Source organism: Centrocercus urophasianus, unplaced genomic scaffold, assembly GCF_019232065.1.
Source record: "Centrocercus urophasianus isolate 14NV4802_14NV808 unplaced genomic scaffold, USGS_Curo_1.0 seq_18, whole genome shotgun sequence".
Lineage (NCBI taxonomy): Eukaryota > Metazoa > Chordata > Aves > Galliformes > Phasianidae > Centrocercus > Centrocercus urophasianus.
The window spans coordinates 23,350,137-23,365,413 of NW_024884733.1; the positions used below are offsets into that span (position 1 = coordinate 23,350,137).

At 46.2% G+C, this 15,277-nt stretch overlaps 1 protein-coding gene across 1 annotated transcript in view; it reads left to right on the forward strand.

Annotated features, from left to right (window-relative positions):
* RNF11 (ring finger protein 11) overlaps nucleotides 1-15,057 on the forward strand; it is a 26,549-nt gene extending 11,492 nt beyond the window's left edge. Inside the window, exons 2-3 of the mRNA XM_042819031.1 lie at nucleotides 12,851-13,020; nucleotides 13,569-15,057. Coding sequence (XP_042674965.1) covers nucleotides 12,851-13,020; nucleotides 13,569-13,740 — 342 coding nt within the window. The 3' untranslated portion in view covers nucleotides 13,741-15,057. The remainder of the gene's footprint in view (nucleotides 1-12,850; nucleotides 13,021-13,568) is intronic.
* The last annotated feature ends 220 nt before the right edge of the window (nucleotides 15,058-15,277 follow it).

A 15,277-nucleotide genomic window follows, 5' to 3' on the forward strand; every position in this document is an offset into this window, starting at 1 on the left:
TGTGTGTGTGTGTGTGTGTGTGTGTGTGTGTGTGTGTGTGTGTGTGTATGTGAGGAGTGCCGGGGTATGTGGCTTCTAATGCAACAAGCTCCCTGTTGTCTAAAAAGTTTAGAATTAAGAAATTATATAATTATATCAAGGTAGAAGCTAATGTAGCCACATCAGTTTGTTGAATCCTAGAGCTAAGTCAGGCCAAGAGCAATTTTTGGCTTGACCTGCAGGAAAGGCCCCTAAGCCACAGCCAGCCTTCCCCAGCTGCAAGCACCACCTTGCAGAGCTATGAGTTGTCTTTCAATGGAGGCCACTGCTGCTTTCCTTGCTTTCTTTTATAAAATATGCTGGCCAGCTTTCAGTTTGAATACAGTAATACATTCTGTCCAGCTGAAATGCAACTATTTACATTAGACCGATAGTTATCACCCTGTCTCTTAGAAAGACTTAAGTAATGCACCAAACCAAAGTAAGATAGCTATATATATATAATATATATATATATTTTAAATCCTAGAAGTAGAATGCTTACTGTGTTGCAGCAGCAAGGTGCCTGCGTGTCAGTGTGGAGCATAATAATAAATAATAATGTGTATTTGTTCACTTGTGTCATGGGCCAAGTTCTCCCCAGGCAGCTGCCTGGCGCAGTGCAAGCAGCAAAGCAGGTCTGTAAAGCTGGAGGTTGCCACGTGTGGTAGGACTTCAGTGACTGTACTGCCAGAAGGACGGGCTTCCTACAGGTCTGTTCTCGGCCCCACCTTTCTCCTGCCTCTACCTGCAAAGTGTCCTGCAGGGTCTGAGCAAAAACCTTGGTGCTTCTGCTGCAGGTGGTTTCCACTTTTGGGCTATCAGGAAGCCAGCAGGGATGAGACCAGGTCTGTTGCTGTTTTATGTCCTGCCCTGTCCTTGGGAGAAGGGGAGGAAGAAGAGCTCGTGTGCTCTTGAGCTCCAGCTGTGTGCTGAACATGAGCCTACCCAACCTGTGTAAGCTTTATAGCTGGGTTGGGTGCAGTAAGAAATTGTCAGAGCACAGTGGTGAACCGAAGGTAGCAGTGGCTGTGGAACAGGCTAATTCAGTGGGCACTGGAACAGTCTATAACCAGATCAGAAAACCGAAGGCTTTTCTCAGCAGTTGTCTTGATTGCCAGAACTAGTAGCACAGAATGATTTTATTAAAAAACTGCTCATTCTTGAAGCTTTTCTTTTGTTAGCATCTTAAACATCCAGGTAGAATTGCTCCTGACAGTGTCTGCAGGCATTTATTATCACTTCAACAAAATGAGGCTCAGATTTAATGAGCACCACTTCCTCTATTTTGTTTAGATTGCATCGTGTTAGATACAAGCATTGCTGTTAGTCATTACACTGCATCATAGCTTATGTTAACTTGGATAGCAGACCTTTTTGGTACAATATTAGAATTTGCATATTAGTAAGTATGAATAGCTCTGTGTGTGATCAGTGAAGTTATTTTCTGCAATATACGTTATATGTGTTGTAAGGTGTTATTTTATGGATTTTATGTTGTACGTGTTATTCTATGCAGTGCTTACAAGAAGCTGGTCAAGTTCTGCCCTTACCTCTCCTAAAGAGAGTCTCTTATCAGCAGGGAGCTAAAGCTCAAGAAGCTATTTCGCGTCTAGATATTTATGGCCAACTTGCACTTGTTTTTCTTGTACCCAGTAGATCTTGTTTTTCCTTTCCCAATGTTTACCCTCCTGATTTATTTAGAGATCAATCTTAAATACCTTTCAGCCTTTGTTTTTCTAGGCTAAAGCTTCTATTTTTATTTTGCTTGTCAGTGGGCATAATATTCAAGACACTCAGTTTTCCTAAAAAACTGAATCTTGTCTGATCCATGGTCACTGAAACTTAAAAAAGAATAAAAACCAGGCATGTTTTAAGTGGTGGAGGAATCATTGCCTGATTGCTCAGCATCTTGCAGTGAATTTTGACTGATAGTGGAAGTAATAGAAACGTTCAGGTAAAACTTGCAGAACGTGCAGCTCAGGGATCCACAAGGCAATCCACCTCTGCTCATTCTCATAGCTGTGACCTTCTCTCACTTGAGTAAACTGGGTTATACTGTTCTGGACCTGACCAGGAGCACAGCACTGTGTGAACCCCTACTGACAAAGCCAGGACCAGACCTGTGTGGTATTTCAAGGCTAATTTCTGTGCAAAGCCTCACCTGAGCAGTGATAGTTTCTTTAAGCAAATATACCAGACTGAAAGTGCCACATAGGCAATTCCTGTGTGGCTTTCAGCAGATCTCATTTGAAGCCATGAGGCTCCTTCCTACCAGAGCACACAGGTCCAGCTGTGCCAAGCTCTTTTCTGCCCCCAGGTCAGTTCTGGAGCTGCCCGCTTCCCAGGTGACCATTTTGTTTCTTCTGCTGCTGCCTGATGCAAAGCGAGTGGAAGAACAGAAGCTGCAGTGACTTTGTGTCTTTACTGCAGTGGAAATTTGCCTGTAGGAAAGGAGGTATCCCAGGTGAAGACAAGAATTCAGACTGACTTTATTACCTTGCCTATTAGCTGAGGGATGACTTGGGAAATCTGTGATGTCCCCAGGGAAGCAGTCCACCTAGGTTACTTTATGATGCAACTGTCCTCTCTCCAAGAGATGTTTTTAGGGTAGGTGTCCTTTTGGAAGCTATCCAGTAAGCTGAGAACAAAGTTGCTACTGAAATTGGTCCCTATCTTTTTGTTACTGTATTTAAATCCACAAGAACAAATACAGCAACAGCTTTCTTCCTCCTTGGTGTCAGTGCACCCAGCCCGGAGGGATGGAGGAGTGCTCAGACACACTCTTCTAGTAAGGTTCCAGCTTTGCTGGGGTTTGTTGGAACAGCTCATAATTAAATCAGCCATGGTCTCCCAAGTTCTGTGGTAATGCTGAAAAGGGATTTGTGGTTGCAAATACTTCATGAAAGCTCTGCTGACAGAGTACAGCCTAGCAAATAAGCTTAAATAACGTAGAAAGATAACTAAAATATTTCTGCAGTAACTGAGCAGCAGTGTTTCTGCTCCTACAGTTGGAATCCCAGCAAAAAGTTTCCCATCTGTTTTTTCTTTCTTTTCTCCTTCTCTTTAAGGCTCTCTAGCTATTACTACTTACCTGTAGCCACACTGTAATGACTCCTGAGTAACAAGGTGTATGCTAGGCCAGATGCCATGAATTAGACCTAGAGAACTCCCAAGGCTTTCTATTGGGTTTGGGATTGCTATTTGGGTGTGGGATTGCTATTTGGGTGCTATTTGGGATTGCTGTTTGGCTGTGGCTGTGTTGTTTGTTTGTTTTTGACATAACAAATGGAGTACCTCTGGTCTTACTGTCTGAAAGCTTTCCATCTGTAGCTCAGTGTTACTCCCTGTTGGTATTTCGACATGACTGGAGCTTGTTTGTGCCTGGCAACATTTCCCTTAGTGATCCAGTGGCTTGTAGCAGACATCCCAAACATTAGGGCAGGAGAATAAGATGAGTGGAAGCATTTCCTTACATCTTCATAATACTTTGAAGGAGTGTTGGTGGCATGATGTCCCATGCTGTGTGTGTCCACACCAAAAGCACTGAGTGCATCACCTGCACGAGAGCTGTGCCTCAGCACGTGGCCTGGTGGGATTGCAGTGGGATTTCATTCTTAGCCCCAGCCCTGGGGTGGCTTTGTGTTTAGCACCAGCTTAGATGTTCTGGTGCACTTTCTGTCTCATGAAGAGCCCATCGTAGCACAGGGATGAGCTCAGGCCGTGTTGGGCATTTCCAGTTTTGCAGCTGTTCACATGCGGGTATTTCAGGGTAAGATAGGCCTTTGTCTTCCCACCGGGCAGCCCGTATTCAGCCAAATGACCTCTCTGTATTCAAAGCCTTCCTCTTACACAGCTTTCTGGCTCAGAAGGGCCTTTCAGCACACACCTCACTTGCACTGAAGCCCGTGGCCTGCTGCCTGCGCATCTCCCGGGGTCCTGTGGTGCCTTCCAGTCGTGTTCATGTGAGCAAGCATGTCAGTGGGTCAAATGCAAGTGTTTGGGTGCAGGAGCTGCCTGCATCGAGCAGCACATCTCTGATTGCAGTGGTGGTGCAATGGCGTGTGGTGTGCCTAGTTCCATCAGTGTGCTGTTGCTGTAAGGCCTCAAGATTTCCTCCAGGTAGCTGGTCTTACTGTAAGTAAGGCTGTGGCTGCTTTCCATGAAAGCATGTGTAAGCAGGGCAGCGGGCTGACTAAGGGCAGCCTGGACTGACAACAAGACACCATGGCCTCCAATCTTCAGCGGTGCTTTTTCTGTGTCAAACAAACATGGGTGAGATCTAAAGAAGAGCATATAAAGAAATAACAGACTCAAAATGTTGCTTAGAGAAGAGGTTGCCTGTATGGTTGCTGAAGGACATCGTAGCTTATTCATTTGTGCAATAGAACGTGCGCAGAGCAGCCTGGCTGCTCCAGTGACTGAAGGCATTTTGTATGCAACTGTAAGAAGGTGTGTTTTCTGGTGACAGGCTGGGGATGGCCCCGTGTTCATTGACTGCCTCTGTGCATTGCAGACTTGAAAATAAGTAGGAAAAATACGTTCTGGAAGTACTTTGCTTGTATAACTGAGTCCTGAGAGAGCTATTTATGATTTTTCTACCTGTTCTTGGCACAGGCGTTTTTTCTGTTAGAAGTGGTTTGACAGTTGGATGAGATCACGCTTGGATTCGTGCCCTGTGACTAAAAATGCAGAGTCACTGCTTGTGAGGACAAGACTGAGCTGGAAGAAAATAGAAACGTTGCCCTTGTGTTGGCTGCTAATACTGCATTGGGAAGGGGAGCAGCTTCATAAAGCTTTAAGACAGCTTAGTTTTTGTCCAGTCATTCCTTGCCTTTAGATGGTGTACTACTTTAAAATAACCCAAGCGAAGAAACAACAGATGTAGCAATAATCATTGATGCCTGAGACATTCCCCTCAGATTGATAAATGACAGCAGAGATGAGCTGATAGCCGGAAGCAGTGCCTCTGGCCATTCACTCCTGCTGCTTATTAACTCGTAGCTGAAATAATTAATGTTGTTATCAAATGGCACTAAACGAATAGCCAGATCGCCTTTCTTGTGTGTGTTCTTTCTCGCAGAAGCATGACGTGGGAGTGCACTTGGGAGAGGTGACAGCCTCCTCACAGAGCGATGCTCCGGACTGCGCGTGGGCATCGCTGACGAAAATCCTTGGTATGCAGCAGTGGTGCTGGCAGTGCTGCCTGATCCAAACCCTTTGCGCTGCAGCTCAAAGTGCTGGAGAAGCAGCAGATGTGCCTTGCTGGCTGCCCGAGGCTGGGTAGGAGGGAGGTGGGTGATGGCAGGGTGATGATGGGGACACATCTCCAGGCTGGCGTGCTATGGTGACACAAGGGACAGCTGTTCAGGGAGGCTCCTACTGCACTGACCCCAGTGCATGGCAGGTGTGGTGTGTCCTTCACATATCTGTGGCTTTGCAACAAGCTGATGGAGAAACATGCTGGGGAAAGCCCTATGGTTAAGCTGTTGCCAAACCTAGCATGACTGTGTGCTATTATTGGCCTCGGAAGGCTGCTGGGTCCCTCTGCAAGTCCCTATTTGTGGCCTTGGCTCAGGTTTTGAGTCGTATGCGTTGATCTCAGGAGCACACACTTCGTATTAGACTGAAACACTTCGTATTTCTAATGCTCTGTTGAAATTCAGATGCAATTAAGGAAATAAAAATGGCTGCAGATCTGAGTGTGCCATCAAACAGCCAAGGTGTGGCAGCTTCCTGCTTGAGCGAGCACTCGTAATTGAAGATGATTTTGTTAAAAATGTAATTAAAATATTTCAGATTGAGTACAAGGCTATGGTCAGGTGAAGTGTATTGCAGGTTCCTGAGTTTTGGAACAAACTCTGCTGTCATGGGTTGCCGTGCTGGCTGGCATGACTCAAAGCAGGTGCCACACACCAGTTGTGTCTCTGTGCTGTAGCGGAACCATTGGTTTGTTCTCCTCGTGCTGTAGGCTGTGAATGGTATCCCACCATCTTGGACTTAGTGCTGCGGGGCCTGATGGAAATGTCTCCACCACTTCTGTTCTGCTTGCCTTGTCTGGAGAAGCCCTTGCTCCCAACCCTTGCAGGTCAGCGCAGCTTGGCTGAAGTGCTCTTGGCCTGCTCCCCTGGTCAGGGAATGTCTCTGGCAGGCTCTGCCAAAAGCATTCTCATGCGTTGCCCCTTTTTCTTATGTGGGGAGGTGGGAAACAGACTATTAAAAAGGCAGATCATCTGAGATAGCTGACGTTGATCTGTTTTCATTACCTGTGTTACCTCTTGCCATAGGCTAAAGCAACACCTCCCAGAAGACCATACTTGGGTGATATTGTTCCAGTTCTGCCTGCTGTATCTGTGTCTGCCCTGCTTTAGGAGCTTGCTGTGTGAGGACTTGGATCTGATGCTGTTTGTGGGTATCTGTTAAAACTTGTTTTGGATGAGGCCATTAAGCTGCGTTCTGGGTGGCCCTGTGTGCCTTGGGAATATGGTTGCCATACCACTGAAAGGTAATGCCCAGATAACGCATGCCCTGATCATCTTACATCTTACAGATGAGATCACTCTTCACTTGACATCACCAATCCTTTGATGTCGTGCCCACTATATACTTCTGAAGTCCATTCCTACTTTTGCATTGGAATGAGCGATATTTTCCTGCTCTGTGTTATTGTGTTGCTAATAGGCCAGACCAGCTCTTGTAATGCACACTGAAATATACATAGACACGTCTCAGATTTACACGTGGAAGCACAGCCTGTACATATTTATACTTCAGCTGTCCTCCCCTGATGGATTGCTCATGTCTTTGGTGCACGTGTATTTTCATGTTTGCTATTTTGGCCCTTTTCCGTTGCTATTCCTCTTAGCTAATTAGAACTGACTGCTGTTACTTTGCTGCCTTGTTCCTGAAGTATACTGAGAATGGCTGAGTTCTTAGAATCTCCTTCAAGCAGAGGTAACCAATTGCCAAAAGATACATTTTAGCATTCTTGCTATTTCTTAAGTGTTCAGGGTCAATATTTTGGGATTGTCTGAAAGCCCTGAGAGGGGAGTGCTGGTTCCCAGCTTTTCCAGGCACTGCAGTGTCTGCAGACAATGGTGTTTGCTTTTGAGGAGGTGGGTCAGAACAGTGCCTGCACTGCCGACGATGGGAGCCACTGTAAAGGAGATGGCAGGACTGGTATTTCAGAGGCAGCGCTGTGTTAGATCACCTTGGGTCACCCTCATCCCCATGTGCTTCTGGGAGGCGAGCAGGGGCTACTGGTGCTCGGCTTGGCCCACAGAAGCAGGTGTGTGAGCTTGGGGCTTTTGTCAGAGCCTTCCAGTGCTGCGGGCAGTGCATGGGACAGGCGTCTGGAGGCTGACAGGTGTGCTGGGACAGAGCTGTGCTGCACCCCGGCCTGGCATCAGGAGAGCATGCAGTGATCAGCCCTGCTGCTTTTAGCCTTGATCGCTTTGGTTTACACTAGAAACAATTGCAATGATTGATGCCTTACCCTTTCCAGAACGTAAATAGGCGTCTGCAGGAAGTGCGAAGGATTCCTGTGGGTTAGTGTTCTGTCAGCCCCTCCCTCGCAGCTCTGCTGTGTTTCCCCCATCTCGTGCTTGAATGCAGCCTTCAAAGAAACCCTTAGCTGGATTAGTTGTTTTCCAGTTTTTTGGCTAACCTTTATTTTTGCCTCCTGCTCACTGGCAGTGAGTGAGTGGGACGCAGCAGGTTTGCCTTGGACCCTTCAGGCAGAGGCAGCCTCACCGCAACCTTTGTCTTCAGCCTCTTCCCCTGCTCTCTAGGACTCAGTTTCTCAGTTCTAGTTTTTTTTCTGCCCAAAATGTCATTTGTTGTGAGATCTGCTCCTCGTTCTCCCAGCAGCCATCTTGCTCGAAGTGCTGTGTATATACAGTCATGCTGCTGTAACAGCCGCCTCTGCTTGCCAGGCCTGAGAGGGGCTTTCTGCAGAGATAACCACTAGGTGCGAGGAGGAGAGGATCTGTGCCAGCAGTGCAGATGTTGCTGTTTGCATATGGGCGAGGATGATCTGTGTACATGTGGTTCTGCTGGCACCAGCTGCAGCAGGGGCTGCTCCGTCCCCAGCTGGCTGCTCTGCTTCGTCATCCTTGGGGTGCAGCGCTCTGCGTGCCCCTAAATAATGTCTGGGGCAGCTCTCCTTCCTGGTTCTGCTCTCTGCCTCAGCTTGACAGAAATGTGTGGATCTCTGTAAACTATTTGTGGATATTTTCCCTCCACATATAAAAATAACCTTTTAAAATAAACAAGCCGGGAGCTGTGGGGTGAGGACTCTGTTGTCTCCTGGGAACTGTGTGCTGGTCCCCCAAGTGGAGCTGTTGGAGGGCTCTGGCTGAAGGTGGGGGTTGTGTGCTCTGGGACTGACAGGAATGTGCAAGTACTGCTTTTCTGCACAAATTCACCCCCTGGAATTTGATGGGATTGGTGGAGGGAGGAACAGGGGTGGCTAAATCCAGCAGGGAGCTGGTGACCAAAGACGTGCTTAGTGGGAATGCGCCCAGGGATGTGGCCCTGGAGCCAGAGGAGCCTGCTCTGCAGTCTGGCAATGTAAAAATTACCTGATTGTGTCAGGAGATTATGCTTCCAGGGATTAATTACTGCTTTTTAATTACTACTTTTCTCCTACCACTTCTTCTTGATAACCTTCGGTGTTCCAGATGCTTTGGTGGGCAATGAGATCTCCAGCCAGCTGTCTCTGTGGTGCAGCAGGTGCCATCAGCAGGGCTGGACAGTGGCAGCCTATGGTCTTCTGCGTTGACAGCACACGTAAGAAGTGTGAAACCACGTCCCTGGAGCAGCTCTTCTCTGTCTGGGAAGGCAGCGTGCATCCAGTTCACCCTGAGTCTGCTGGGCAAACCTGATCTTGATGGCTCTCATTGTGTGCGTGTGCCCAGCCCAGCTGTCAATCCCTGCTGCCTCTTCCAAACGGGAGAGGTGAGATGGGAATTTTTCTTTAAAAAGAACTGTTTAGCCTAAGCGCTCAGCTATTGCAGTTATTTATACTGCCTGGCTACCTGGAAGCAGGAATATAAAAGGTTGGGTAACGATTTCATTATGCGATGTTTTATGGCAACTGGTATTCAGCTTTATAAATGAACTGTTCTCTCCTGTACAGCAGAAAAAGGTTTTTATATTTGGCAGTCTGCTCATAATATTCTAAGGATTATTAAAGTAAGCTGTAGTTGCAGTATAATGCACATTATAATGGCAAGTGGTTTTACAGTAATATGTCTTGGGGGAGGATATTATTTCAGAACGGGTATTAACATACGGATGGAGCTCGAGTCTTTTCATCCCGGTCAGAATGGCATTTCCAGAAAAGACCTCTGGACCATTATCCCAGTTAGTTCCTTATGAGCAATAAAGTAGCGAGAGGAGAACATTTCATACAATTCAGTGGGGATTTTGCAAGAAGCAGAAAAAGCGAGATCTTTTTTCTCACCTCCTGACTTCACAGCTGTGAGCTGAAGTTGTCTCTGTCAGGGTTCCTTGGGGGTGGGAAGCTGGAAGGCTGAAGCTGTGTGTGATGGCGGTGCTGTAAGGGCAGCGGGGAGGCAGGTGTGGCCTCAGTGCAGCTGGATGTGAACCACCCTGCAGCCCCAGACAGTGCAGTGCAGGACAGACAGGGCTGCGTTGGAGGGGCTGCAGAAGGGAGCTGTGGGAACGACTGGGCTGTTCAGTTTGAACAGTTTATTTGTATTAACTGAGTAGGCAGCGACCACAAGGAGTGTAAGTGCTGTGCTGCTGGTATTTGAAGACTGTTAGAAAAAAAAAAAGAGAGAGAAAAAAAGAAAAAAGCAGAAGACAAGTTGGGATAAACATAGGTAGGGGGAATTTTGTCTCTTCTGTTGGACTGAATGCACACAGATGTGCTGGTGATGTTTAGGTGCAAATCAGCACCGAGAGCGTTGGTCAGGGGAGAAAAAGAACCAGATAGAATCAAAAAAGAATCAGGTAGAATCAGAACCCCAGCATGGAGGTCAGGGGTAGAAGGTGGGGGCTGAAGGCAGCAGTGAGGGTTGAGTTCTGGAGCTGCTGGATGTCAGAATTGTTCGTCTCACCTCTGACCTTCTCAAAAGGATAATCTGTGCATGCTGGTGCAATTATTAAAAGCAACAAACAAACAAAAGCCCTGATAACATACTGCTGATATGCAGCGTGCAGGGATCTTAAAATAATCTTTATCCAGGGATTAAGAGTTTCTGATCTACCACTGACCTGCTTTCAGAGAATTACAAATTCATTACACTAGCAGGAACAAGATGGAAATGCGGTAAAACAAAATAGCAGCAGTTTTACAGCAGCATAAGTAACCAGGGTAAGTTGCATTGATGAGAAAACCTCCAACAAAAAGACTTTTTTCTAGACAGAACCCCAAGCGTGCCTGGGAGTCCATGTGCAGAAACCGTGTCTGGGCTTCCAGCAATGTGTGAAAATGTTTATTTTACACTAGAAGTAAAAAATGCTGACCTCTGGGTGCCCTGTGTATTTTCCCCCTTTCTTCCCTCAGTGGAGGAGAATTGAGGATGACATGAAGACACGAACCCCACTGGAGTCTGAATTGGTGCTGTTCCTGCAGGGCTGGCGATAGGAATGCAGGATGTGTGTGCAGAGCCAGGGAGAGCCGTGCTGCTCCTGTGCTGTGCTGGGCCATGCAGGGACTGCAGCACCGCTCCTGTGTTCCAGGGGAAGGAAGGATAACTGATGAAAGCAAACTGAGTGCCAGTGAGCAGTTTTTGTTTTGCTGGCTGACACTAATATGGGAGTTTGATTGTTTGGTTTGGCTGTATGCATATATATATATATATGTATATATGTGTGTGTGTGTGTGTGTGTGTGTGTGTGTAAAAATTTGTATGGAAGAATAGTTAGCATGAAATTTCGTCTTAGTTTGAAACGCCTGGCATCTTTATCCAATGATAAAGAACACAGACTTTGGCTACAAATTCAGTATTTTGTAATTCCAGTTGCAGAAATATTTTCCATGGTAGATAAAAGTGAGCCAGAAGAGCAATAAATCCATGCTCATCTTTGGAGTGTAGCAATAATTAGATGGATAACCTGATCTTTTTTTAATGTATGTATATACAAGTACTGCTGGAGTGCAGCCTCAGGGCCCCAGAACCACCCTGCAGGATGCGGGGCCTTGTGGTGCCTGGGCTGATGGACCCAGAGATGTGCAGAGGGGCTGTGAGCCCATAGGGATTCTGTGCTTCCACTGTGGAGTGGGTGGCTCTGGGATGGTCACTGTGGATGCTCCCCAAGGTCTGACCCCTGCACTGTGCGTGGCCGTGTTCTTCCATTTCACTGGCATGGTTCCACACAGCGGGCTCTGGCTCGGGCTGGGCAGGCTTTTAATAGCAGTTGGAGGAGAGATTAAAGTGCCATCAGACAGCGTGTCGGGGATCGGGGAATGGAACAGCCACTCGTTTTTATTTACAGTAACACGATTTATGTGTTGTCACAGCAGCCTGGCAGCCATTGCCCCCTGCTTTTTCGTGTTCCTGTGCAGAGAGGCAGCACTGTTCTCAGCCACTGCAACATCTGATGTGGCCAACACAGCGTCCTGTGTCCCCTGCCCTAATGGGGGCCATGGCACGGGGCCATGGATCTGTTCTGAGAGGGAGCTGAGATGGGCTGGGAGCTGCCATGTTGGGATGGCACTGTGCTGTGGAGTGTGGAGGGGATGAAGACACTGCTGGCCCTAAAATAAGAGGGAGTTCTCAGGGGAATGGCCTCGGAGGGTTGGTAGGAGCAGGTGCTGGTATGCAGCTGGAAAAGGGGAGAGACTTTTTGGCCTTGTTTGGCCTTCAGTGCTGAAGGTTGTGCTTACTGTCCCAAACCCACCTGAAGCTGTCAGCTTGGGGCTTGTGACTGAAGGATCGTCTCAAGAGCTGTCCAAAATGCAAAGGGCTCAGTTTGCAGCAGGATCTCATTTAGCTGTAGTTTCTTACACAGTGATGCTGTGCTCAGCTGGGTTGTTGTGCTGGTGGAGCTGTTCACTGGCAGTTCCACGTCATGCTACTTTCAGACATTTTGAGTTCCTCGATCTTTTTTTCTTCCTCCAGTATCTGCGTTTCTTTATGTTTCTGTAACCCCTTGCTGTCAGGACTTTACCAAGGGAGCTGTATTGCTGTATTAAACACCTGCACCCTCTCCTGGCCCTGCCTCTGAGAGCCACGTAGCATTCCTTTTTCTGTGAGAAATGGAGGAGCACTCACTCTTGTGTCCCCCCCGTCCTTCCCCCCAAGCTAGTGTAATCCACAGAAGTACAGCAAAGCCATGAAAACATAAAGTCAGGGGCAGCTTGTGGTGCTTGCAACATCAGAACAGGACAGGGCCCTGCCCTGGCTGATGCATGCAGCTCAGAGGTGCGGTGTTAGGGAGGGGAGTGATGCTTTATCTCCCTGGCATGCAGGTCAGAGCCACGCCATGGGTGCCACTGTATGACAGGTCACCCTCAGCTGCTGGCTGTCCCTGTCCCAGCAGTGCACAGGTCACAGGAACCATTAAAAGGCAGTTGCATTGGAAGGGAACTGTGACTTTGTGAAACAGAGCCTGAGCCCTGAGGAAATTAACCAAACTTACTGAACACCAGCAGTGTGTCCTGAAGCAGGGCTGTGGTGTCACTCACAAACCCATCCTGTATGTAATTTCAGCCATGAATTTGCAAAGGAGGAGTGGGAAATCACTGAAACATTTGTAGGACTGAGAGAGGAAAAGTTAAATACGCTGCCTGTGTTGTGCTAGGAAATACTAGGAAAGCCTTTAAAAAAAAAACCAATTAACTGAAATATTTTAATTTTAGGAGCAAGTCCCTGTTCCTGTGTATCACCCAACCCCCAGCCAGACCCGGCTGGCAACACAGCTGACAGAGGAAGAGCAAATCCGAATAGCGCAGAGGATAGGCCTCATCCAGCACCTACCGAAGGGAGTCTATGATCCTGGAAGAGATGGCTCCGAGAAGAAGATCAGAGAGTAAGTTCCACAGACCTTACAGAGCTGCTGTGGGTGTCCACTGGTCTGTGCTACATCCCATGGCAAACCTCATCTGGTCCTTCTGTTTGCCTTTCTTTCAGGAAGTGTAATTTGACGCAGCTTTCTTCCACGCAGAAGCCTCTTTGTTCTATCCTTTGTTTTTCTGCTACAAGCAAAATGTATCTTCCCTCATATGTGTAACTTATGCCCTTTTATTTTCTTCTTCCCTTTATGGGAAAATAACTCCATGCTGCTGCTTTCTCAACTTCATGACTCCCATCTCCTGTTCCTAGTTCTGTGCAGGATGCTGAGCTGCCCCAGCCCTGGCTGCAGGCTTCCTGCTAATGCTGCAGTCAGGGGCTTGTAGTATGAAGAAAACACCAAGAAATCCAGTGCTGGGTGGAGCCAGCACTGATGTAACAGAGAAATCTTGCCATATCTGTCAATAATAACAGAAGTTTGTTTGAGATGGTCGCATCTGATAGATATTGCATTGCTTTTCATTTCCAGTGTGCTACCATCACCGTAACTATTTCTTGTTTCCCCAGATGTGTCATTTGTATGATGGACTTTGTGTATGGGGACCCTATTCGATTTCTGCCATGCATGCACATCTACCACCTGGACTGTATAGATGACTGGTTGATGAGATCCTTTACCTGTCCATCCTGCATGGAGCCAGTGGATGCAGCACTGCTTTCATCATACGAGACTAACTGAGCCAGGGTTTCTCCGTGAACCTCCAAGGAGACCATCCACTTCAATGGGTTTGATCCTTTTGTCATTCAGCCCAAAGAGCCAGAAATTAGGAATTAAGGTCATGCACAAAATATACATTTCCTAATGAATAAAAAATACTCCTGAATGGCTGCAAATATTGGGAAAAAAAAGCATAGTATTTTAGAGAATATAGAAAAAGTAGGTTGTTATTTTTAATGTAAAGCCTTGACCCACCATTGTCTTTAATGTTTGTTCTTACACCCATATATAGGAATTGTAAAGTGTTACAGCAACTGTAAATGTTTAAACTGCGTGTATCCAATTTTATTAGCAGTAAGATAAGAGTATTTTTTTTTTTTTCCTAAATAAAGTAACTTTTTTTTTTTTCTGATTCTTTTCACGAGTCCTGGCATTTGGGTCAAGGCTTTATTAAAATCTACATTTTATAACACTGGCACAAAGAAATAGTTTTAAGCTTGTTTGCACAGTTCTTTTTTTTTTTTTTTTTTTTTTCCCTCCATTGGAGATGGAATTCATTGCCTTAGGTCTTTTTAATAGTGTATTGTTATTGTTGGGCTGGCTCTATGCTTGAAAACCAGTTTATTTATAACCTGTTACAAGTGCTATATTTTGTTTGCAGTTAGGAATATGCAGACTTCGAAGTGATCTCCTAGCTTGTAAGCAAACTGAGATGCATTACCCCTTTTCTGCAAATGATGTTGAATATGAAGATGCAGAACAGGTCCTGCAACTGAAATTATGGTGTCATGGATTTTAGAACTCATTTCGGTTTGGACAAAGCAAATCCTTACACTTGGATGTCTACTTGAACTTGATCAAGATAAAAGTGGACCAGGAGGACGATAAACAGTGAAGCTACCACAATTGGAAAAAAAAAATTAGAACTAATATAGTGTTAGAAGCAATCACTTATTCTACCTTTTTTCTCCCTAAAAAATGGTTGTCTTGAATTGCAGCAAATGGATACTGCATCTCTTGTTCTTGTAGTTCTTAGGTTTCAGAAGTTAAGAATAAACATACTGTATCTCAGTCTCCTGTATTACATGTATCTGTTAAGCCCTGCTGCTGACACGGCAGTCCACCAAAAAGAAATCTTATCAAGCAGAGAAAAAATATTTTGTTCTGCGCATAAACGCAGCGTTTGTATGGATGCAGATTGTCATAGCAGCAGTGAAGGGGGAGAATAGTACTGCTGTAGCCAGAGTGACACCATTAGCTCAGTTCTGCAGCAAAATGATGTGCTTATTACAAGGTGGTCTTGCAAGGTTGTAGCTGTAAAGAACTTTTATCCACTTAGCATGTTTGGTTTTTTTCTTTTTTCTTTCTTAATCTACCCTGCAGTGACTTGTATGCATTGAATGCAGTGCTGATACATTGAGAAGTCTCAGTCTTGCAAAATGAGATGCAATCTCACGTCAACCACAACAAATCAGGGAATGTTCTTGATTGTTTTTCATGTGCAGTTTGAGTAACTGTTCTATCAATTTGTGCTTAAAGTCCCATGTACTTTGACCTT